Source organism: Eublepharis macularius, chromosome 3, assembly GCF_028583425.1.
Source record: "Eublepharis macularius isolate TG4126 chromosome 3, MPM_Emac_v1.0, whole genome shotgun sequence".
Taxonomy (NCBI): Eukaryota; Metazoa; Chordata; class Lepidosauria; order Squamata; family Eublepharidae; genus Eublepharis; species Eublepharis macularius.
The window spans coordinates 189,228,793-189,254,710 of NC_072792.1; the positions used below are offsets into that span (position 1 = coordinate 189,228,793).

A 25,918-nucleotide genomic window follows, 5' to 3' on the forward strand; every position below is an offset into this window, starting at 1 on the left:
GGGTTGGAAGCCCATGAACTGAAAGTCCCAATTATTATCGAGCAGATGGACGGCTCTAGCATGAATCCAGCTGGTCTAGAGACAGAGGGGGTGCCCACGGGGATGGGCAAGCATTGGGAAAGTTGCTCTTATGTTATGAGTCAAGCACCCAAGTATCCACTCTTCCTGGGCAGTAGATGGCTTTGGGACCACGACCCTTATATTAATTGGGCAAAAGGAATTATTGCCTTTGATCGAGAGTATTGCCAGAAACATCATTGGAGATTGGAGTGGGGCGGGGAGGCCCTGGCGAACATGGGGGTTGCCCTTTTATCCACGGAGGAGATAAATCTTATCCTTCTAGAGTACCGGGACATGGCTCAAGCCTTTAGTGAGGAGGAAGCGGATAGCCTGCCGCCTTATCGGAATACAGACTGTGCCATTGAGTTAATCCCAGGGGAAAGACTTCCCAAAGGGAAATTGTATACCATGAGCCCGGCAGAGAGACAGGAGCTCAGAAAGTTCATAGATAAGAACTTGGAGAGGGGCTTCATCCGACCTGCCAGCTCCCTGCATGCGGCCCCTGTTTTGTTTGTGAAGAAAAAGGATGGGGGGCTCAGGCTTTGCACAGGCTTTCGAGGCATCAGTGCTGTATCTATGACCAACGCCTATCCGATTCCGTTAATCAGAGACCTGCTCCGTGTGGTGACGCAGGGTAAGATCTTTTCAAAATTAGACCTCAAGGATGCTTACTTTCATGTCAGGATAAGGGAAGGGGATGAATGGAAAACCACTTTTAATACCCCCTTAGGCCAATAGGAATATCTCGTAATGCCGTTTGGCTTAAAAGGGGCCCCTTCGGTTTACATGACGATGATCAATGAAGTTCTGCATGAATTTTTATATAAGGGGGTCGTTGTTTACCTAGATGATGTGCTAATTTATTCAGAAAGTAAAGAGGAGCATGTGAAACTAGTCCGAAAAGTGTTAGCCGCCCTGATGCGCCACAAGCTCCTAATCAAACTGTCCAAACGTGAGTTCCATAAAAAAGAGTTGGATTATTTGGGCTATTGTATCTCGGGGAAAGGATTAAAAATGGACCCTGCTAAAGTCAGAGCAGTGCAGGACTGGCAGACGCCCACCACCCGAAAGCAATTGCAATCATTCCTGGGATTTGCTCATTTTTACAGACAGTTGATTGAAGGCTTTGCCCAAATCGCCCTCCGTCTAACGGATTTGCTTAAAACAAAAGGGAGAGGGGAGCCAGCCAATAAGCCAATGGCTAAACTCGGGTGGGGCCCAGACTGTCAGTGGGCGTTCGACATGTTAAAGGACCGTTTTACCACAGAGCCAGTTCTGCAGCACTCCAACGAGAACTGAGCCTTCATAGTTCAAGTGGATGCCAGTGACTCAGCCATTTGGGGGCATTCTCATGCAGGAGGGGGAAGATGGCAAAGTACGGCCGTGTGTGTATTTGTCCCATAAGTTCACAGAAGCAGAACAAAACTGGAGTGTGTGGGAGAAGGAAGCGTTTGCCGTAAAAATTGCCCTCACCACCTGGTGCCACTGGCTGGAGGGAGCGCGGCACCCGTTTCAGGTGTGGACAGATCACAAAAACCTAGAGGCGCTCCACACGCCCCGGCATCTCAATGCTAAGCAACTTCGCTGGGCAGAGTTCTTTTCAAAGTTTGACTTCACTTTAAATTTTTTACCGGGCAAGTCTAACTTTCTGGTGGATGCTCTCTTGTGCATGCCCCAACATCAGAGCAGAAGGGAGGAGACTATTGACACAGTATTTCCCCCCACCCAGTTGGGAAGAGCAGTTACTACACGTAGCCAAGCAACCAAAAAACAAGATAGCCTCGAGGGGTGGAAAGCAAAAGTGAAAAGTGAAGTGGAAAAGGAGGGGGAGCAAGCGCCCACAGAGAAAATGACACAAACGGCTGCTGGAGAGTGGGTGAAGGGAGACAAGTTAGACATCCCAGCTAGCTTGAGGAAAGAGGTGCTGCAACAATGTCACGACGCTTGGACCGCTGGCCATTTTGGATACCTAAAAATGTTGCATTTAGTACAGAGACAATTCTGGTGGCCCAGTATCAGGAAGGATATGTCCCAATAAGTGGCGTCCTGCCATACTTGTATCATGGCGAAACCTAGGAGGGGAAAGCCCCTGGGGCTGTTACAACCCCTGGAAACCCCCTCCAGGCCCTGGGACGTCATCTCCATGGATTTTATCAAAGAGCTGCCCCATCTAAGGGTTGCACATGCATTTTAGTAGTGGTGGATTTGTTCTCAAAACAAGCTCATTTTATTCCTTGCACCACTATACCGACTGCTAAAAAGCTGGCCATCTTGTTCATGAAGCACATTGTAAGGCTGCATTCTTTTCCTTCCAAGATGATCTCGGATCGAGGCGTTCAATTTGTTGCCAACTTCTGGCAGGAGCTTTTACAAGTGGTGGGCATTGAACCAGGATTCAGCTCCGTCCATCATCCCGAGAGCGACGGGCACGGAAAGAACGAATCAGGTGTTAGAAGAGTTCCTCTGATGTTATATTAATTTTCGGCAAGATAACGACTCAAATTCTGCATCTGGCTGAGTACGCCTATAACAATTTGGTTCACAGCTCAACAGGAGAGACCCCCTTTAAAATTGTACATGGGTATGAAGGATTAGCATTCCCCTTTGAAGGACAGCCAGAATCCAAACGTGCGGGGGACTTAGGGGAATGGTGGATCTCCCTCACAGAGCAATGGACTATTATCCAAAAGACTTGGACCAAAGCAAAAGCAGACTACAAAAAGTATGCCGATCGCCATCGTGTGGCGCAATGGGAATTGCACCCTGGAGACAAAGTTTATGTTTCTACTAAGAATTTCAGATCAGAGCAACCCAGTAAAAAGCTGGGGCTAAAGTATCTAGGACCTTTCCCAATTAAGCGAGAAATCAACAATGTGACAGTAGAATTGGAATTACCAAAGAATCTACACCAAGCCCACCCCACCTGCTCAAAAAGGCACCTTCCCCAGATGAATGGCATCCAGAAAAGCCAGTGCCTCATCCAACGGTAATAGATGGCCAAATCCACTACAAGATAGATTCTGGATTCTAAACGCAGACACAACAAGACTTTTTACCTGGTCAGGTGGAAGGACTTTGAGGAAGGGTTTTGTGAATGGGTGGAGGCTTCTCATGTAGATTCCCCTAAGCCAATCACTAAATTCCACAAGAAATATCCTGAGAAAGCGGGGGCTGAAGGGTGAGGGGAAGGGCCTTAAGGGAGGCAGAATGTCAGAGTGTCAGTTTGCTCGTCAATTCTCTAACCAGAGTTACGCCATATTATTTTGCTATAATCTGTAGGTGTTTAGTTTTTCTCCCTCTTGGCCCAGGTGGTGCCCAGGTCGCATATAGCCATGGGAGTGAAATGTTCTTATCAGCCCGTTCCAGCCGAAGACCTTGACGTCTTCCCATGCCTTCACAGACAGGACTAAGGGGGGAGGCTGGGAATGGGTGTTTGAAGAGTTGTAACTTTAATTTTATGTGTCATTCTCAACAAAGCTTTCGTTCAGCCAAGGGTCTTATGCCTTTGGATTGTGGACACCTGTATCCTGAGCATAGTCTTCCAATAAACCTGTTGAAACCAAGGAACCTTGTGCTTCTTGCCAAAGGGGGGAGACAGACTCTAGATAACTGGGATTCCGTAGTCTGACACTGGCATACAGATGGAAGGCCCAGAGATATGGATTCTCTCTCGATGAGACGACTGGGCACATGTTCCTCAAGTGTCGGAAGAGGCAATGCTAGTTGGGCATTATAGTTCTGAAAGGCGGAGCCAGCGGAGATCGCTCCGGAGTGGACAGCTTCTCTCACAGCCCTCTGGCTGCGAGAGGGCCAGCCAGCCCCACCCTGTAGGCAAGGCTGAAACTGCCACAGCTGGATGCTAAGGGTGGAGAAGAGCCCAGGTATCCCGGAATGGGCTGTTGGACATGTCAACTGGTAAGAGGGTCGGGCAGCCCTGGAAAGGTTGGACCCTGGGAGAGGGACAGGGAACCTATGCGGGGTGAGCCTGGGGGTGGGTGAAGTGAGAAGGTAGGTAGGCGGAGCTCAGCTATGATTCGACACAAACGGTCTTCACTGAGCCTGCCCAGCTGCCCGAGGACTGCGTCTATCAGTTATTTCTTGTCTGCAAAATGGCTGGAAGGCAGGATAAAAGGAGACAGAGAGAATGGTCCTTTACCCTTTGGCTTTTTTCTGCATGCAGCTGGGCTGGAGGAGGAGGAGGAGAATTCCTCCTCCTCGATGATTTCATCCAGCACCTGAGAGAGAGAGAATACATTGTAATATTTTGCAAGTAAATCAGTTTCTGTCTTTTATTCCTGCTGGTCAATGTGGCGTTTGAGTGTTGGTGACTGTGGGTTGAAATGAGGCCTCTGGACGGGTGAGCGGAGGGCGCTGTGATGGGAGGGTGGCTGGACCTTGCGGACTGGAGGGAACTGCAGTTGGCAGCCAGCATGCTGAGAGAAAGCATTCATTCTGGATAAGTCCAGCCAACTTGGCAAAAAACCCGAAGGGGGTCCCATTCTGCCAAGTTCAGGGTGGGCAGCCGTGTTGGTCTGCAGAGGAGGAATGGAGTCCGATGGCTCCAAAGAGACCAACAGGGTTTTTAAGGTATGAGGTTTTGAGGGTCAGAGCCCCCCCTCTTCAGAATAAATGGACATCAATCAGACTTGCAAAGCCACAACCCCCCCCCCCAAAACAGTGGGAATGTTCCAGAACATTCCATTGCTGACCTAGGGGTGGCTCTCCTCAGACAGAGAAACTTCTAGGGGTGGGCACAACAACGTGAGGGTGCTGAAATGGAGTTCGTTCACAAATTCAGAACAATGGACCTCCCCATCCTTGGGCAGAGGATTCTTATCTCATCACAGGTGCTAATTTCTGCTCTAATCGAGCTTCCCTGAACGTTCACATCCTAATGCCCTCTCTTGTAACCACCCTCCCACCTTCTGGCTGGGATGTAAAGGCTCAAGGATTTCCATTCCTACTCATAGCTGAAGAAGAGAGCTGTGACTCTCAGAAGCTGACCCCGGGACCTTGTGTGTCTCGAAGGTGTCGCTGGACTCAACTCCTGCTGTGCTACCAGGCAGGGTAGGAAATTTCTCCCCAGCCTCATCAAAGGCACTCCCCCAAAGTGGAGCTTATGGGCATAGTGATTCCTGCTGCTAATTCCCCAGGAGCTCTCCACATTTGCTCCCAAAGAGGATGTGGCTGGCTAAGAATTCCCACCTCCATTCCCAATGAAGAGAACTTTTCCTGGCTTCAGCAGACATGTCTGCCATTGAAAGATGATGACAACGGGCACGCATCTATCTCACCCACGCTTCTGCCTCATCTCCCTGGCCTGGACTGACGAGGGATTGGGAATCGTGGCCAGAGGGCTCCTTGGGCTCCCTCCCTTACTTCCTTCCCATCTCCTGAGGAGCAGTGAGATCTAAGTGGATGAGTCTCTTTGTTGACTAACTCCTTTACTCACCATAACTGAGCCACTGCAGATTTTGCGAGTTGGTACTGTGGATGAAAATAACAACACAATCAGTGATTCTGCATTGGCAAGCTCATTGCTAGTTCAGATTCTGTGGGACATCAACCATCCCTGCTTTGAGGTCTCCATGCCCGACATAAAGCTGGAGAGATTATCCCCCTTTCGAGCCTACGACAGGCAGAAATCCCCCAAATCTCTCCTTCATGTCCTTGGATTTTCTGTTAACAAAGAGAGGGGCACTGTGTCTGCTTAGTGTGGGGAAATCATCCTAAGTTTGGAAAGTGAAAGAAGGAAAACAATCCTTGCCCAGCAGAGGAGCCTCTGCATTGGCCCATCCCGTCCACCTGCAGGAATTTCCCAACCGGGACCTAGCAATCCTGCAAAGCTCCATATTCAAAGGCACCTCTGCCTCTTCCCTTGCCACTCGCCACCCTCAAGCTTCCAGGTAATGTGCAGAAGGGATTCCTGATTTTCTATATTGTACTCCCACATCAATACCATACTGGCTCTCAGGATCACAGTCAAGAGAAAAAGATTCTCTAGAGGGAGTTTTTGAAAGAACTTTGAAATCTCAAAATCTGCTTGAGATGCCGATGGTAGATTTCATCCTGGCCTACAGATGGAAGGCCCAGAGATACGGATTCTCTCTCGATGAGACGACTGGGCACATGTTCCTCAAGTGTCGGAAGAGGCAATGCTAGCTGGGCATTGTAGTTCTGAAAGGCTGAGCAAGTGGAGATCGCTCCGGAGTGGACAGCTTCTCTCACAGCCCTCTGGCTGCGAGAGGGCCAGCCAGCCCCACCCTGTAGGCGAGGCTGAAACTGCCACAGCTGGACCCTAAGGGTGGAGAAGAGCCCAGGTATCCAGGCTGTTGGACATGTCAACTGGTAAGAGGGGCGGGCAGCCCTGGAAAGGTTGGAGCCTGGGGGAGGGACAGGGAACCTATGCTGGGTGAGCCTGGGGGTGGGTGAGAAGAGAAGGGAGGGAGGCGGAGCTCAGCTATGATTCGACACACACGGTCTTCATTGAGCCTGCACAGCTGCCCGAGGGCTGCATCTATCAGTTATTTCTCATCTGCAAAATGGCCCTGATGTGTTCCCTATCTGCCACAGGAGAACAGCCTCCGGAGGAATGTTCTTTTTTTTCTCTGCGGGTAAAAGAAGGGAGTGCTGATTACTTCAGAGTATCTGATCTCCCCCCTTCCCCCCTTCAGTTCTCCTGGCAGAGTCCCTTGGGTTGCAAAGGGGGGCTGCCCGGGTTACCCTCAAATCTTCTGCCTTGAGCTTCTTGGATAGAAGGCAGGATAAAAGGAGAAAGAGAGAATGGTCCTTTACCCTTTTTTTTTCTCCCGGCTCTTTTGGTGGAGGCGGAGATGAACTCCGCCTCTGTTATTATTTCATCCTGAACCTGAGAGAGAGAAGACATCGTATTATTTTGCAAGTAAATCAGTTTCTGTCTTTTATTCCTGCTGGTCAATGTGGCGTTTGAGTGTTGGTGACTGTGGGTTGAAATGAGGCCTCTGGACGGGTGAGCGGAGGGCGCTGTGATGGGAGGGTGGCTGGACCTTGCGGACTGGAGGGAACTGCAGTTGGTAGCCAGCATGCTGAGAGAAAGCATTCATTCTGGATAAGTCCAGCCAACTTGGCAAAAAACCCAAAGGGGGTCCCATTCTGCCAAGTTCAGGGTGGGCAGCCGTGTTGGTCTGCAGAGCAGGAATGGAGTCCGATGGCTCCAAAGAGACCAACAGGGTTTTGAGGGTATGAGGTTTCGAGGGTCAGAGACCCCCCTCTTCAGAATAAAAGGACATCAATCAGACTTGCAAAGCCACAACCCCCCCCCAAAACCAGTGGGAATGTTCCAGAACATTCCATTGCTGACCTAGGGGTGGCTCTCCTCAGACAGAGAAACTTCTAGGGGTGGGCACAACAACGTGAGGGTGGTGAAATGGAGTACGTTCACAAATTCAGAACAATTGACCTCCCCAGCCCAGGGCAGAGGATTCTTATCTCATCAAAGGTGCTAATTTCTGCTCTAATCGAGCTTCCCTGAACGTTCACATCCTAATGCCCTCTCTTGTAACCACCCTCCCACCTTCTGGCTGGGATGTAAAGGCTCAAGGATTTCCATTCCTACTCATAGCTGAAGAAGAGAGCTGTGACTCTCAGAAGCTGACCCCGGGACCTTGAAGGTCTCGAAGGTGTCGCTGGACTCAACTCCTGCTGTGCTACCAGACAGGGCAGGAAATTTCTCCCCAGCCTCATCAAAGGCACTCCCCCAAAGTGGAGCTCATGGGCATCGGGATTCCTGCTGCTAATTCCCCAGGAGCTCTCCACATTTGCTCCCAAAGAGGATGTGGCTGGCTAAGAATTCCCACCTCCATTCCCAATGAAGAGAACTTTCTCTGGCTTCAGCAGACATGTCTGCCATTGGAAGATGACGACGATGGGCACGCATCTATCTCACTCCACGCTTCTGCCTCATCTCCCTGGCCAGGAGTGACGAGGAATTGGGAATCGTGGCCAGAGGGCTCCTTGGGCTCCCTCCCTTACTTCCTTCCCATCTCCTGAGGAGCAGTGAGATCTAAGTGGATGAGCCTCTTAGTTGACTAACTCCTTTACTCACCGTCACCAAGATGCTGAATATCACATCTGATGAATCTGTGGATGAAAATAACAACACAATCAGTGATTCTGCATTGGCAAGCTCATTGCTAGTTCGGATTCTGTGGGACATCAACGATCCCTGCTTTGAGGTCTCCATGCCCGTCACAAAGCTGGAGAGATTTTCCCCCTCTCGTTCCTGAGACAGGCAGAAATCCCCCAAATCTCTCCTTCATGTCCTTGGATTTTCTGTTAACAAAGAGAGGGGCACTGTGTCTGCTTAGTGTGGGGAAATCATCCTAAGTTTGGAAAGTGAAAGAAGGAAAACAATCCTTGCCCAGCAGAGGAGCCTCTGCATTGGCCCATCCTGTCCACCTGCAGGGATTTCCCAACCGGGACCTAGCAATCCTGCAAAGCTCCATATTCAAAGGCACCTCTGCCTCTTCCCTTGCCACTCGCCACCCTCAAGCTTCCAGGTAATGTGCAGAAGGGATTCCTGATTTTCTATATTGTACTCCCACATCAATACCATACTGGCTCTCAGAATCACAGTCAAGAGAAAAAGATTCTCTAGAGGGAATTTTTGAAAGAACTTTGAAATCTCAAAATCTGCTTGAGATGCCGATGGTAGATTTCATCCTGGCCTACAGATGGAAGGCCCAGAGATACGGATTCTCTCTCGATGAGACGACTGGGCACATGTTCCTCAAGCGTCGGAAGAGGCAATGCTAGCTGGGCATTGTAGTTCTGAAAGGCTGTGCCAGTGGAGATCGCTCCAGAGTGGACAGCTTCTCTCACAGCCCTCTGGCTGCGAGAGGGCCAGCCAGCCCCACCCTGTAGGCGAGGCTGAAACTGCCACAGCTGAAAGTTAAGGGTGGAGAAGAGCCCAGGTATCCAGGCTGTTGGACATGTCAACTGGTAAGAGGGGCGGGCAGCCCTGGAAAGGTTGGAGCCTGGGGGAGGGACAGGGAACCAATGCGGGGTGAGCCTGGGGGTGGGTGAGGAGAGAAGGGAGGGAGGCGGAGCTCAGCTATGATTCGACACACACGGTCTTCATTGAGCCTGCACAGCTGCCCGAGGGCTGCGTCTTTCAGTTATTTCTCGTCTGCAAAATGGCCCTGAGGTGTTCCCTATCTGCCGCAGGAGAACAGCCTCTGGAGGAATGTTCTTTTTTTCTCTGCGGGTAAAAGAAAGGAGTGCTGATTGCTTCAGAGTATCTGGTCTCCCCCCTTCCCCCCTTCAGTTCTCCTGGCAGAGTCCCTTGGGTTGCAAAGGGGGGCTGCCCAGGCCACCCTCAAATCTTCTGCCTTGAGCTTCTTGGATAGAAGGCAGGATAAAAGGAGAAAGAGAGAATGGTCCTTTACCCTTTGCCTTTTGGGGGCAGGAGGCTGGGCGGGAGGCGTGGATTTCCGCCTCCACGCTGATGTTACTCATAACCTGAGAGAGAGAAGACATCGTATTATTTTGCAAGTAAATCAGTTCCTGTCTTTTATTCCTGCTGCTCAATGTGGCGCTTGAGTATTGGTGACTGTGGGTTGAAATGAGGCCTCTGGACGGGTGAGCGGAGGGCGCTGTGATGGGAGGGTGGCTGGACCTTGCGGACTGGAGGGAACTGCAGTTGGCAGCCAGCATGCTGAGAGAAAGCATTCATTCTGGATAAGTCCAGCCAACTTGGCAAAAAACCCAAAGGGGGTCCCATTCTGCCAAGTTCAGGGTGGGCAGCCGTGTTGGTCTGCAGAGCAGGAATGGAGTCCGATGGCTCCAAAGAGACCAACAGGGTTTTTAAGGTATGAGGTTTTGAGGGTCAGAGCCCCCCCTCTTCAGAATAAATGGACATCAATCAGACTTTCAAAACCACAACCCCCAGAAACCAGTGGGAATGTTCCAGAACATTCCATTGCTGACCTAGAGGTGGCTCTCCTCAGACAGAGAAACTTCAAGGGGTGGGCAAAACCTGAGGATGCTGAAATGGAGTTCGTTCACAAATTCAGAACAATGGACCTCCCCAGCCTTGGGCAGAGGATTCTTATCTCATCACAGGTGCTAATTTTTGCTCTAATCGAGCTTCCCTGAACGTTCACATCCTAATGCCCTCTCTTGTAACCACCCTCCCACCTTCTGGCTGGGATGTAAAGGCTCAAGGATTTCCATTCCTACTCCTATCTGAAGAAGAGAGCTGTGACTCTCAGAAGCTGACCCCGGGACCTTGTAGGTCTCGAAGGTGTCTCTGGGCTCCAATCCTGCTGTGCTACCAGGCAGGGTAGGAAATTTCTCCCCAGCCTCATCAAAGGCACTCCCCCAAACTGGAGCTCATGGGCATAGTGATTCCTGCTGCTAATTCCCCAAGAGCTCTCCACATTTGCTCCAAAAGAGGATGTGGCTGGCTAAGAATTCCCACCTCCATTCCCAAAGAAGAGAACTTTTTCTGGCTTCAGCAGACATGGCTGCCATTGGAAGATGACGACGATGGGAACGCATCTATCTCACCCCACGCTTCTGCCTCATCTCCCTGGCTTGGACTGACGTGGGATTGGGAATCGTGGCCAGAGGGCTCCTTGGGCTCCCTCCCTTAATTCCTTCCCATCTCCTGAGGAGCAGTGAGATCTAAGTGGATGAGCCTCTTCGTCGACTAACTCCTTTACTCACCTTAACTGTCCGACTGCGAGATGGAACTGTGGATGAAAATAACAACACAATCAGTGATTCTGCATTGGCAAGCTCATTGCTAGTTCGGATTCTGTGGACATCAACGATCCCTGCTTTGAGGTCTCCATGCCCAACACAAACCTGGAGAGATTTTTATTTTATTTATTTATTTATTTATTTATTCAATTTATATACCGCCCATCCCAAGGGGCTCTGGGCGGTGAACAGTTAAAATCGATAAAAACAAAAACTAAAATCAATATACAAATAATAAAACAAATTAACAAAGTGCAGTGGTGGGGAGAACCCTCCCCCACCCCAAAGGTGGGAGGCCGACATGGCACCGCCCCCTTCAATCACCAAACGCCTGTCGGAACAGCTCTGTCTTACAGGCCCGGCGGAACGATAATATGTCCCGCTGGGCCCGGGTTTCCATTGACAGAGCGTTCCACCAGGCTGGGGCCAGGACTGAAAAGGCCCTGGCCCTGGTTGAAGCGAGGCGGGCTTCCTTAGGGCCGGGGACCACAAGTAAATATTTGTTCGCTGATCGGAGCGATCTCCGGGGAACGTACAGGGAGAGGCGGTCCCAAAGATATGCCGGTCCCAACCCACTCAGGGCTTTAAAGGTAAGAACCAACACTTTGAACCTGATTCGGAATTCAACCGGAAGCCAGTGCAGCTGGCGCAGGACAGGTGTGATGTGTGACTGGTAAGGTATACCAGTCAGGACCCGTGCCGCCGCATTCTGGACCAGTTGTAGTTTCTGGATCAGGCCCAAGGGTAGCCCAGCGTAGAGTGAGTTACAGTAATCTAGCCTGGAGGTGACCGTTGTGTGGATCACTGTAGCCAGGTCCTGGGGTGTCAGGTAGGGGGCAAGTTGCCTGATCTGATGAAGATGGAAAAATGCAGACTTGGCAACCGCCGTGAGCTGGGCCTCCATCGATAGGGAGGCATCCAGGAGCACACCCAGACTCTTTACCACTGGCAAAGTTGCCAGTGGTGTCCCATCCAGGACAGGGAGCTGGATACCAACATCTGGCAGCCCCCGTCCCAGCTGCAGGACCTCCGTCTTCACTGGGTTCAATTTCAGCCTGCTCTGTTTCAACCATGCCGTCACAGCCTCCAAAGCTCTGGCCAGATTGTCTGGGGCCGTGTCTGGCCGGCCGTCCATCAACAGAAAAAGTTGGGTGTCATCTGCGTATTGATGACAACCCAGCCCAAACCTCCGCACCAACTGGGCGAGGGGGCGCATATAGATGTTGAATAACATCGGGGAGAGTATCGCCCCTTGGGGAACCCCGCACACCAAAGGGTGACGGGCCGATAGATCTCCCCCGAGTGCCACCCTCTGTCCCCGACCCTGGAGAAAGGAGACCAGCCACTGTAAGACTGTCCCCCTAATCCCCACGTCGGCAAGGCGGCTGGCCAACAAATCATAGTCAACCGTGTCAAACGCTGCTGTGAGATCAAGTAACACAAGCAGCGCTGACCCGCCTCGATCCAGATGCTTGCGAAGGTCGTCTGTGAGGGCAACCAAGGCTGTCTCCGTCCCATGGCCAGGACGGAAGCCAGACTGGAATGGGTCCAGGACTAGAGCATCATTCAGGAATTCCTGCAGTTGTACCGCCACCGCCCGCTCAATCACCTTGCCCAGGAACGGGAGGTTCGACACTGGGCGGTAACTGGACGGGTTGGTGGGGTCCAAAGATGTTTTTTTCAGGAGAGGCTGCACTACCGCCTCCTTTAACGCTCCTGGAAAAACCATAGAGCTCAGGGAGATGTTAACAATGGCCTCCACCAGCCAGGATGGGCAGGGGTCCAGAGGACAGGTGGTTGGCCTCATCCCCTGCAGGATCCTGTCAACATCGTCCTGAGAGAGCAGCCTGAAAGGATCTAATACGGACCCAGAAGACGGCCAAGGGGTCTCCAGTTCCCTTACTGTATCAACAGTGGGCGGCAGGCCACGGCGAAGGGACAAGATTTTGCCCACAAAATAGCTTGCAAAAGCCTCGCAGCCAATAGTCGAATTAAGAATTTGGTGGTCTCCCTGAGAGAGGGAGACCAAGGACCGAACTGTTCGAAATAATTGAGCCGGGCGTGAGCTAGCGGATGCAATGGAAGCAGCAAAGAAATCCCTCTTTGCTGCTTTCACTGCCACCTCATAGGCTTTCATAAACGTCCTATAAGATGTTCTTGCCTCTTCGTCGCGCCCCTGCCTCCACACTCGCTCTAGTCGTCTCAGAGACCGCTTCATCTGGCGAAGCTCCTCGGTAAACCAAGGAGCTACCCGTTTGCGGGCTCGGAGAGGACGGCAGGGGGCAATAGCGTCGATGGCTTCGGAAAGACGGCCATGCCAATCATCCACCAGCTCATCTAACGTACTGCCAGGGGGCATCGGATCCTGCAGAGCCGCCTGGAAACCAATTGGATCCATAAGCCTCCGCGGGCGAGCGTAAATCCGCTCACCGCCCACCCGGGAAAGGAGCGGCATGCTCAGACGAGCCTTCAGAACAAAGTGATCTGACCATGGCACTGCATCATAGGCATCCAGGACCACCATCATCCCTGCCCCAAAAATCAAATCCAGCGTGTGACCTGCTTGATGCGTGGGAGCTGAAACAAACTGGGAGAGTCCTAGGGCCGCCATGGAAGACACTAGGTCAATGGCCTGCATGGAGGCATCGTCGTCAGCATGGACGTTGAAATCCCCGAGAACCAAAAGTTTTGGGAATTCCAAGGCCCAGCTGGCCACCGCCTCCAAGAGACCAGACAGGGAAGATGCAGGTGCAGTAGGCGGTCGGTACACCACGCATATTGCCAACCTCTCCTCGGCGTCCAACGCTAGGCCCACACAATCGATGCCAGTAATTTTTGGGGTGGGGAGTGGTCTGAAGGAGAAAGACTCCCGAATGAGCAAAGCCACGCCTCCCCCCCGACCACTTGTCCGGGACTGGTGGAGGACTGTACAACCTGGGGGGGGGCTAATTCTTTCAAAGCGACCGTCTCGTCCTCCCTCACCCAGGTCTCGGTCACGCAAGCCAGGTCCACATTCAAGGCTGCAAGATAATCTTGCAGCGTTTTGGTCTTATTATTTATGGACCTGGCATTGCCCAGCGCCAGTGTCGGAGAGTGGCTTAATATCCTAGCCCCACAACAGGTATATCTTGGGATGGGACGCAGATTGGAAGGGCACCGAGCCCTACCATGTCTCAATGCCCTTCCTTTCCATAATCTGCTCCCACCACCATACCTCCCGCGTCCCCGGATCACTGGGATCCTCGACCCCAAGCCGGCCTCCTCACCAATGATCATAGTGCTAACCCACCACCCTCACAAAATCAACAGCCCACCAACTATCACAGACTAAACTATCAAACATACACAAAACCCCAATACCCTACCAATTAACAACATAGACTACAATAACTAACACACATAGCGACGGGCAGAAATCATGCCTGTGACAGGCAGAAATCCCCCAAATCTCTCCTTCGCTTTGATGCCCTCAGATTTGCTGTTAACAAAGAGAGGGGAACTGTGTCTGCTTAACATGTCCTAAGTTTGGAAAGTGAAAGAAGAAAAACAATCCTTGCCCAGCAGAGGAGTGCCTCTGCATTGGCCCACCCCGTCCACTTTTGACTGCTGGCCCTGGGCAGGGTGCAGGCCTTGTGAGGCTGAGAAACTGAGGCACAGGCAGAGGGAGTACTGGAGAAAGCTGCCAGGGGAGGTTTGCCAACCACCATGTGGACTGGGGCATGTGTGTGTGTGTGTGTGGAGATCTTCTGGATTAACTACTGATCACCAGATTACCGAAATAAGATCCCAGGAGAAAGTGGTCGCTTTGGAGGGAAGACTCCAAAAGCAACACCTACTGGCTCCACCCGTCCACCTGCAGGAATTTCCCAACCGGGACCTAGCAATCCTGCCAAGCTCCATATTCTGGCCAACACAGAGAATCAGCAGGGCAGCGCCTCTGCCTCTTCCCTTGCCACTCGCCACCCTCAAGCTTCCAGGTAATGTGCAGAAGGGATTCCTGATTTCCTGTATTGTACTCCCACATCAATACCATACTGGCTCTCAGGATCACAGTCAAGAGTGAAAGATTCTCTAGAGGGAGTTTTTGAAAGAACTTTGAAATCTCAAAATCTCCTTGAGATGCCAATGGTAGATTTCATCCTGGCCTACAGATGGAAGGCCCAGAGATATGGGTTACCCTCAAACCTTCTGCCTTGAGCTTCTTGGATGGAAGGCAGGATAAAAGGAGAAAGAGATAATGGTCCTTTACCCTTTGGCATTCTCCTGCAGGAGGCTGGGCTGGAGGAGGAGGAGAATTCCTCCTCCATGATGACATTTTCTGGAACCTGAGAGAGAGAAGACATTGTAATATTTTGCAAGTAAATCAGTTCCTGTCTTTTATTCCTGCTGCTCAATGTGGCGTTTGAGTATTGGTGACTGTGGGCTGAAATGAGGCCTCTGGACGGGTGAGCGGAGGGCGCTGTGATGGGAGGGTGGCTGGACCTTGCGGACTGGAGGGAACTGCAGTTGGTAGCCAGCATGCTGAGAGAAAGCATTCATTCTGGATAAGTCCAGCCAACTTGGAAGACCAACAGGGGGTCCCATTCTGCCAAGTTCAGGGTGGGCAGCCGTGTTGGTCTGCAGAGCAGGAATGGAGTCCGATGGCTCCAAAGAGACCAACAGGGTTTTGAGGGTATGAGGTTTCGAGGGTCAGAGCCCCCCCTCTTCAGAATAAAAGGACATCAATCAGACTTGCAAAGCCACAACCCCCCCCCCCAAACCAGTGGGAATGTTCCAGAACATTCCATTGCTGACCTAGAGGTGGCTCTCCTCAGACAGAGAAACTTCAAGGGGTGGGCACAACAACGTGAGGATGCTGAAATGGAGTTCGTTCAGAAATTCAGAACAATGGACATCCCCAGCCCAGGGCAGAGGATTCTTATCTTATCACAGGTGCTAATTTCTGCTCTAGTTGGGCTTCCCTGAACTTTCACATCCTAATGCCCTCTCTTGTAACCACCCTCCCACCTTTTGTCTGGGATGTAAAGGCTCAAGGATTTCCATTCCTACTCCTATCTGAAGAAGAGAGCTCTGACTCTCAGAAGCTGACCCCGGGACCTTGTGCGTCTGTAAGGTGTCGCTGGACTCAACTCCTGCTGTGCTATCGGACAGTAGGAAATTTCTCCCCAACCTCATCAAAGGCATCCCCCCAAAGCGGAGCTCATGGGCATCGGGATTCCTGCTGCTAATTCCCCAAGAGCTCTACACATTTGCTCCCAAAGAGGATGTGGCTGGCTAAGAATTCCCATCTCCATTCCCAAAGAAGAGAACTTTTTATAACTTCAGCAGACATGGCTGCCATTGGAGGATGACGACAACGGGCCCGCATCTATCTCACCCCACGCTTCTGCCTCATCTCCCTGGCCAGGACTGACGTGGGATAGGGAATCCTGGCCAGAGGCCTCCTTGGGCTCCCTCCCTTACTTCCTTCCCATCTCCTGAGGAGCAGTGAGATCTAAGTGGATGAGCCTCTTTGTTGACTAACTCCTTTACTCACCTTAACTGCCCGACGGCGAGATGGAACTGTGGATGAAAATAACAACACAATCAGTGATTATGCATTGGCAAGCTCATTGCTAGTTTGGATTCTGTGGGACATCAACGATCCCTGCTTTGAGGTCTCCATGCCCAACACAAAGCTGGAGAGATTGTTCCCCTCTCATGCCTGTGACAGGCAGAAATCCCCCAAATCTCTCATTGATGTCCTTGGATTTGCTGTTAACAAAGAGGGGAACTGTGTCTGCTTAGCGTGGGGAAATCGTCCTAAGTTTGGAAAGTGAAAGAAGAAAAACAATCCTTGCCCAGCAGAGGAGTGCCTGTGCATTGGCCCACCCCGTCCACTTCTGACTGCTGGCCCTGGGCAGGGTGCAGGCCTTGTGAGGCTGAGAAACTGAGGCACAGGCAGAGGGAGTACTAGAGAAAGCTGCCAGGGGAGGTTTGCCAACCACCATGGTGACTGGGGCGTGTATGTGTGTGGAGATCTTCCGGATTAACTAGTGATCACCAGATTACAGAAATAAGATCCCAGGAGAAAGTGGTTGCTTTGGAGGGTAGACTCCAAAAGCAACACCTACTGGCTCCACCCGCCCACCTGCAGGAATTTCCCAACCAGGACCTAGCAATCCTGCAAAGCTCTATATTTAGGCCAACACGGAGAATCAGCAGGGTGGCACCTCTGCCTCTTCCCATGCCACTCCCCACCCTCAATAAAGGAGTGGTTAGAGAAATGTTAGAATTGGCAGTGACTGGTGTACTGCAGCAGCAAGAAGGAAGAAGAGCCTGCCATGCAGGGGGCAGCAAGGGTCACTTTGTTAGGACAGTGAGAGTAGCACCTCTTTTGTCTCCTGGGGCTCATTTCCTTGTGTTGTCTCCTATTGGGCTAAATAGGGCAATATCCTGCTTCTTCTCTCTCCTGCCACACTTCTTCTCTCTCTCTCTGCAAGATGTAGTCAGATAGCTAGAGTCTCTCTCTCTCTTTCTTTCCCTCAAGTATGTAACTTCCTCAAATAAAGCTTTTGCCTCTCTAATCAGCTCAGCGTTTATTCTGCAGCGTTATTTACACTCGCTCTAACAGGGTTATGGGCTCATAAGCAATTAACGCAAGCTGAAATTAAGATAGAGTAATAAAACTTCTGCCATAGCCGCAGGCTAAAGTACAGAGGGCAGACAATAGAGGAAAGATGGCCGACTCCTATAGTGCACAGCAGGGGTTCAAAGTCGATTGGCTAGACGATGGAAGGAATTACGATCTCTGGGCAGAAAGGATAAAGGCGCACCTCATACAATTGGACATCTGGTCTGCGGTAACAGATGAAAAACCGACAGGAAACCAACAGAATGAAGCCAAATGGATAAAGCAGGATAATAAGGCAAGATCTATTATCATTAATGCTTTAAGTGATAAACAATTATTAAGAGTTATTCATGAGCCCACGGCAGGACAAATATGGAGGTCTCTTCTACAAATAAACAGGCAAGAATAAATTAAAACTAAAATCTTGCTATTGAGACAATTATCGGATTCAAATGCAGCCCCAGCAACAACTAAAAGACCATATTGCAAATTTCATGGAATTAACACAGAAATTAAGATCCCTCGGAAAGATCCAGGATGAGGATTTAGCTATAATTCTGTTAAGCAGCCTTCCTCAATCTTATGCAAGCATTGTGCATGTTTTGGAAATGAGAGAAAGTCTAAGCTTAAACTATGTACTCGCAAGATTGCAAGAAAAAAATCTTAACAGACATGATCAGCCAAAAGAACTTGCGTTAAGAGTCAGTTCAAGAAATGATTTCTTCTGCAGCATCTGCAGAAAGAGAGGACATTTAAGAAAGGACTGCAGGTTTCGTGATTCACAGAGAGTGAGCAAATCGCCACGAGGGACGGAAACAAAAGCCTTTAGGAATGCAGATAGAGTTAATAGCTCACCAAATGCCGATAGCCGAGGAAGAGGCAGATTGAATAATAACTGTTTAAATGTTGGTAAAAATGATCAAAGCATATGCAAATGGGCTGTTGACAGTGGATGTACTAACCATTTATGCAAAGAGGAAAAACGTTTTGATGAGATGAATACATATCATGAAAAATTGTATACGGCAAATGGAGAAGCTTTAACAGCTCGGGGACAAGGGACCGTATCTGCATGTTGTGTGCTACCCAGTGGCCAAACTAGAGAAGTGCAGATTGCTGATTGTCTCTACATACCTGAACTTAAAACTAACTTGTTATCTGTATCTATGATGGCGAAAAAGGGCATTGAAACTGTATTCAAAGGAGAGAAATGTTTTACTAGCAATGAAGGTGAATTAATTGCACATGGCACATTAAAGGATGGCCTGTATATGCTGGATTGCTCTGAAGGGGCAGTGAATTTAATTGAAAAGTGCAGTCACAAGAATTGTACTCATCTTATCCACAGAAGGCTTGGACATGCTAAAATGGTAAGTATTTTCTGACTTTTACTGATGATTTTTCAAGATTTACTATGATCTACCTGCTCAAGGAAAAGAGCCAAGTACTGGAAAAATTCAAGGTGTACCTAGCAATGGTGCAGAACAGATTCCAGAGAAAACCAATGGCTATCCGCACAGACAATGGAGGCGAGTACGTGGGGAAGGAGATGACAAGCTTCTTAGCAGCTGAAGGAATAGAGCATCACCTGACCGTGGCATACACCCCTGAACTCAACGGGATAGCAGAGAGGAAAAATTGTTCTCTCACAGAAATGTGCCGAAGCATGCTGCAAGAAGCACAGCTACCTCAAAAAACATTGGGGAGAAGCTATCAACACTGCTGCCTATCTGCAGAACATGCTACCTACAAAGGGTGCAAGCAGCACACCATTTGAACTGTGGTACAAACGCAAGCCCAGTGTCAGGCATCTGAGAGCATTTGGATCAAAGGCCTACACTTATGTTCCGAAGGAAAAGAGGTCTAAGATGGATCTCAGAACAGAAGAAGGCATATTTGTTGGATATGCACTGGGATGCAAGGGATACCGAAGCCTCAACCCAGAGACAGACATGGTGAAGATCCGCCATGTGGTGTACATTGATGAAAAGGAGAAGGCAAGCAAGCCTGACACCAGAGAGTCTACACCAAAGGAAGCTGATGCAGCACAGCAGCCAGAGATTGTGCAACTCTGGGACCTGATTGAGACGCAAGAGACACCTGCAGAGCCCACAGAAAGAGAAGGGGAAGCAGAGCCAAGTGTCAGACACTCAGACAGAACAAACAAAGGAGTTCCACCACTGAAATTCTCTTACCTGGCAAAAACAGAAGCTGTACCAGAACCTTCTAGCGGGGAAAGACATAGAAGGAATGCCAACAAGAGAAGCAGAGAAATGGAGAAAAGCTGCAAAAGAAGAAATTGACTCTCTGATCCAGAACAAGGCATGGATCCTCACAGAACTACCACCTGGAAAAAGGACAGTAGGATGCAAATGGATTTTCAAAACCAAACTTGATGCAGATGGAGAAGTACAAAAGTACAAAGCAAGACTAGTTGCAAAGGGATATTCCCAGAAGTATGGAGAAGACTATGATGAAACCTTTGCGCCAGTAGTGAAACACACTTCAGTAAGAACACTACTGAGCATAGCAGCCACGAGGAAGATGCATGTGGAGCATCTGGATGTGAAAACTGCTTTTCTACATGGAGAGCTGGAAGAAGACGTGTATATGACACAGCCTCCTGGATTTGAACAGTCCAAAGACAGAGGACTTGTATGCAAACTGCAGAAGAGCATTTATGGACTGAAACAGGCTGCAAGAGCCTGGAACCAGAAACTGAACCAAATGCTCATCAAAGAAGGATTCAAGCAAAGCGGGGCAGAATGCTGCCTGTACACAAGAAAGAAAGACAACAAATGGACTTTTATTCTGATTTATGTAGATGATCTTCTCCTTTGTTATGAGGATCAACAAGATTGTGATGAAATAATTCAGCACCTGAACCAAGAGGTTGAAGTAAAGCATCTTGGAAATGTCAGTTTTTACCTCGGCGTTCAAATAGAGCGAGAGGAAGATGGAAGCTATCTTCTCAATCGAAAGCAAAAGATCATGGATTTCCTAGACTACATGGATATGAAAGATGGAAAACCAACATGTACTCCAATGGAAACAGATTTCCTGAAACAAGATGGAAACAATGAACCTCTGAGAAACATCAAAGTGTACAGAGAAGCAATTGGAAAACTGCTCTACATAAGTACAGTGACCAGACCTGACATAGCAGCAGCAGTTGGAATACTGTACAGGAAAAGTGCATCACCAAGTGTGAATGACTGGCAAGCAGTCAAAAGACTGGCAAGATACCTGAGAGGTACTGCACAACTGAAGCTCAAGCTACCAGCAAGCGACAATCCCAGACTAGTGGGATTCATGGATGCTGACTGGGCAGAAGACATCACAGACAGAAAGTCTACCAGTGGATGAGTATTCTTTTATGGTGGAGGAGCAATCAGTTGGACAAGCAGAAAGCAAGGCCTTGTAGCGGCATCAACTACAGAAGCTGAATACATAGCAGCAGCAGAAGCATGCCAAGAACTCAAGTGGATTGTACAACTGTTAGAAGACTTTGGGATATATGAACCCAAACCATATGGAAACCTTGTTTCCATATGGGTTAAACAATGAGACGGAACTCTCTTGCTATTTGTGATATAATTATGCATCTGTTTAATACAACACTGTACCTATAAATCTGTAATTTATGGCTGCAAAAGTGTATTTATATGACATCATGAGCATTAGAACCCTACGGCAATGGTCCGTCGGCTCCTTCATCTTCCAGGAAACGAGTGTGGGGGTGTTGGAGTGATTGTAAGTAACAGGCATATATATGATTTGATTAAGGGAGGTTGTAATCGTGTAATATCGTGTAATATTTAATGCAACATCATATGGTTTCATTACAGTGTATGTTGATTTGAGCCTTTGAAAAAGACATGGTGGAAACGGGAAAGCAGGCTGGCGACATCCGCCAGGCTCTTACAGCCCAATTTTTAGATGGTCTCAGCTATAACCACTGGGAAATGCTGTTGTCTGAAGATATGAACAGTTCTGAAACTTCAAACAGATATCAACAGCTTTGAAACAGAATAAAGAACAAGATCATACAGGTTCTCATAGCCCAACCTTGGAGAGTTTCAGCTGTAACCACTAGGCAATGCTGTCACCTGAAGATACTCCACACAGACATTTATAGGTTTCAAGCTCCACACAGATATTAACAGCTTTGAAATAGAATAAGAACTAAGAATGTACAGTTTACAACTCTGGTATTTGAAATTCAAACTGGACTGGAAAGATTGGACGCTTGATGAATATTTATGATTATTTATGAAGATTTACTAGCTGTATATTTATTGTAGTATATTTATTATAGAATATTTATCACATTTGAGCACTTGCACCGTTCTAAGAATTAAAAATGTAAAAATTTACAAAATATATTTAACATATAACCTTCGAGGTTTGTAATATGTTTTGGAGTGTACCTTAAATAAAGGCCTTTGATATAAAAACCATAGGACCGCTGGATTAAATGCAGCTTGATCTGCAGCAGGGGAATTCCAGCAAGAAAGTTGTTGAGACCTACCTGGGAGACAGAGTCACACATAGATTGACTCAGATACAATGTAAAGGACTGGAGTAATTGATTTAATATCCTTCCAGCAACTCGGATGAGATCATAACGATAGCGGGCTTCACTGAGTCCCCCCATTAGCACGTTCCAGTGCCCTCTTCCCATGGTGACATCCTCACCCGAAGATCGAGAATAACAACAACAGCAACAACATTCGATTTAATCAATCAACCAGGGCCATGGCTCCAGAAGGGGAGATGCCAGAGGTGCTGGTGGGCTGTGCGAGGATAAGTCCCCAGGAGAGTGATCTCCACCGGCTCTGTCTTTCAAAAGTGCATTCCTGGATAACACTGAGTCTCTCCACACTCGATGAACAGGCACCCAGGCACCTCGTCTAGGGAGACCAATGGACGTCGCTTCTACCTGTTCCTGTCACACTCGCCAGCCGTAAGCTTCCAGGTAACGTCCAGAATGGAATCCTGATTTCCTTGACCGGACTCCCACACTGACACCATATTGGCTCTCAATGTGCTGGTAAAGATTAACGGTTTCTCTAGAGACTGCTTTGAAAAAACTTTGAAAACTCAAAATCCCCTTGAGATGGGCAAGGGTAGGTTTCATGCTGGCATACGGTTGAAAGGCTAAGAGGTATGGATTCTCTCGAGATGAGACGACTGGGCCCGAGTTCGCTGTGACAGAAGACGTACAGTTAGCCAGGAAGCGTAGTTATAAAGGACTGAGCAGACAGAGATTGCTCCATAGTGGATGCTTTTCTCACAGGCCTCTGCAGCGATTAGCATACCAGACAGTATCACCTTCCAGAGCTTTTACAATGTCACCGTCGCAGCTTAATACTTTTAGGTAACTGACTTCCGGCTTGGGGATTCATGGAGGTCTAACGCAGCTCCATTTGTGGAGCTGACCGGACTGTCGTTTTAAGCGGCCGGCGGGGTGAAAATAGCCCGCGGCCGACTGCTCTCAGGCGGAGAGCAGGCAAAGAACGCTCAAGACCCTAGGGTGAGTTAGATCTCGGACGAGGGGGGGCTCTACATAACGGGTCCCCTCCCGATCCTTGAGGTCCCACCTTGCGACGGGTCGGCTACAATCTCTGCGGCAGTTTTGGGGCCAATTCGGCTGGCATAAGACCTACATACCCAAGCTTCGATTGGGGGAAGAAGTGGAAAGGAGAACTTGAAATCGAAACAGCGATTACAACCCGAGGAAAGTGAAGGGAAGGTAAAGATCACTATCTTCCGATACGGGACAGATTGATAAAAACAGAGAGGAAAAAAAGTAGACTTTTAAACTGCAACAGACTAGCGAAAAGGAGGGGAAGCTCCGGCAGGAGTTGTATTAGAAAAGAGACTAAGTTTAAAGAAGTTATTAAAGAAATCGGATTATTGTTTTGAATACCTGTGGCTTTGGAGCTGTGAGAAAAAGACACCATCGCGAGACCTGCTGTGGGAAGACGGGAGACAGGAAGTGCGTAACAACAATAGAGCGGCTGGAGAGAAGCGGCCCTTGCTGGAGGGCAGGAAGAAGGGAATCGCCATCTTTGAGAGGGGAAGGGTCGCGGCTTCAGCGGAAAAGGAAGTAGGCCATATTGGATTATAAAATCATAGAGAGACCATAGCGAAAAGACGCCCGACATTTTGGACCCTTTAAAATTAATTTATGCAAGAAGACCGGGACATTTGAAATAAAAAAGGTACTAAATTTAACGCCACGGAGCTAAGGAAGAGAGCGGATTCGTGGGAGCGAGCTAAAGCAAGCCCCACGATGTCGAAGAAAGAGTGGCAATCGGCAATAGAAAACCTGGATAAAAAACTTTTGGAGGTGATTAAAGAATTTAAAGACATGAAATTGGAGCTGATCAAAGAGGTTAAACAGACAGTAAAATCGGAGCTGTCAGAAGTAAAATCGGAGCTGTCAGAAGTGAAGAAAGGTATGGAAACAATACAAAGTGAATTACAAGGGACGCAGCAGAGAGTTAAAACAGTAGAAGGAGCGATGGAGAACTTAGCAGATACGCAACAAACAGAGATGAGGTTGATGAGGGGAAGGATGGCGGTTGCGGAAAGTAGACATATGGAGAAGCAGCTCAGATTTCGCGGCCTGCCGGAAATGGAAGGAAAGACAGCGCAAGAGCAGATGACGGAGGTGTTAGCTGAATACCTAGGGAAGGAGGAGGAGGATGTTGTGGCTATCCTAGATGTGGCATATCGTGTGAACTCGAGAATTGCAACCCAGAGAAAAGTACCAAGAGACGTGATTGTACAATTTACAACAAGAAATATGAAAGAGAAGATTGTGACTAAACAGTTTCAAGATCCATTGGAGATCGATGGCAAGACAATCATTATAATGAAGGAACTACCCAGATCAGTGTTACTAGATCGGAAAAAATATAGAGCGCTAATCCAGATGCTGAAGGACATGAAAATCAGGTACAGATGGGAGCTCCCAGAGGGTTTGTCCTTCGAATTTGGAGGCGCCAAAAAGCGTATCAGATCTGAGCGGGAGATGGAGCGATTTATAAGGGACAATGAAAAAGACTTACCAACAAGATTATGAATATGGAGTGTAAAGTGTTATCTTGGAATGTAAATGGACTAAATTCACCGAATAAGAGAAAAAATATTTTTCACTGGCTACTAAAACAAAAATGTGATATTGTTTGTTTGCAAGAGACTCATATTCGAAAACAGGATGTAAAATATCTAAAACTGGGAAAATTGGGCAGACTTTGTAGCGGCCTCAAGTAAGAAAAAAAGAGGAGTGGTGTTGTATGTAAAAGAGGAGCTGCAACCAAAATTCATAATGAAAGATGTGGAAGCCAGATTTGTAGCAGTGGAATGTACTTGGAATTTAAAGAGAGTGTTGGTAGTCGGAATCTATGCACCCAACGGTGCAAAAGAGAGCTTCTTTGAGGATTTGAGGAAGCATTTAGATGATCTTTCATATGACCAGATAATTCTTGCTGGAGACTTCAATGGAGTGACAGATTTGGAACTGGATAAAAAGACTACAATGGCACAAAAGAAAAGAGGACTATTACCAAAGCTTTTTTTTGAGCTGATTCAACAAGAGACTCTTGAAGATGTATGGAGGAGAGAGTATCCTAAAAGCAGACAGTTTACTTTTTATTCTGCAAGGCACTCCACATTATCAAGAATTGACATGATCTGGGCCTCAAAAGATTTGGCGTTATGGACTAAAGATGTAGAAATAATGCCGATGGTAGGCTCAGATCACAACCCAATTATGTGGAAGCTGGGGAAAAGGAGGAAAAGGAAAGCATGGAGAATAAATGAGGATTTGTTACAGGAAAAAGAGAATATGGAAATATTGAGAAGAGAGACAAAGTTTTTCATACAATATAACGTGAATAAAGAAGTACCAACTGATAAAGTTTGGGATGCTTATAAGGCGGTTATAAGGGGTATACTAATGGACTTAAATGGTAGAGCAAGAAAGAAGAAAGAGGAGAAGAGACAAGAGATTGAGGAGAAAATAAAAGCTAAGGAAATACAGTTAAAAAAGAGACCAAGGAAAAAGAAATTATACCAGGAAATTAAAATATTGCAAGAACAGCTAACAGCAATGAGTAATAAAGAATTGGAGTGGAATCTCAAAAGGCTGAATCAGAAAGCATTTGAGGGTGCAAATAAACCTGGGAAGTACCTGGCATGGCAACTGAAGAAGAGAAGGGAAAAGAAAACAATAAATAAAATTTGTGAAGATGATAAAATGTATTTGGAACAGAATACCATTAGTAGAGCCTTTTATAAATTCTACGCTAAACTGTATAATAAGAAAGAAGTAAATAAAGATTCAATAGCGTCATATCTGGAGAAAATGACACTTCCAGAAATCTCGGACGCTTGGAGAAATAAACTGAACAGTGAAGTAACGGATGAGGAAATAAGTAAGGCAATACAATCTGCAAATTTAGGAAAGGCGCCAGGGCCAGACGGACTTAC

General features: G+C 48.3%; 1 protein-coding gene across 1 annotated transcript in view; it reads left to right on the plus strand.

Annotated features, from left to right (window-relative positions):
- The first annotated feature begins 294 nt into the window (after window positions 1-294).
- Window positions 295-25,918, plus strand: part of LOC129326437 (erythroblast NAD(P)(+)--arginine ADP-ribosyltransferase-like) — a 51,312-nt gene continuing 25,688 nt past the window's right edge. The window contains exon 1 of the mRNA XM_054974596.1: window positions 295-694. Coding sequence (XP_054830571.1) covers window positions 295-694 — 400 coding nt within the window. The remainder of the gene's footprint in view (window positions 695-25,918) is intronic.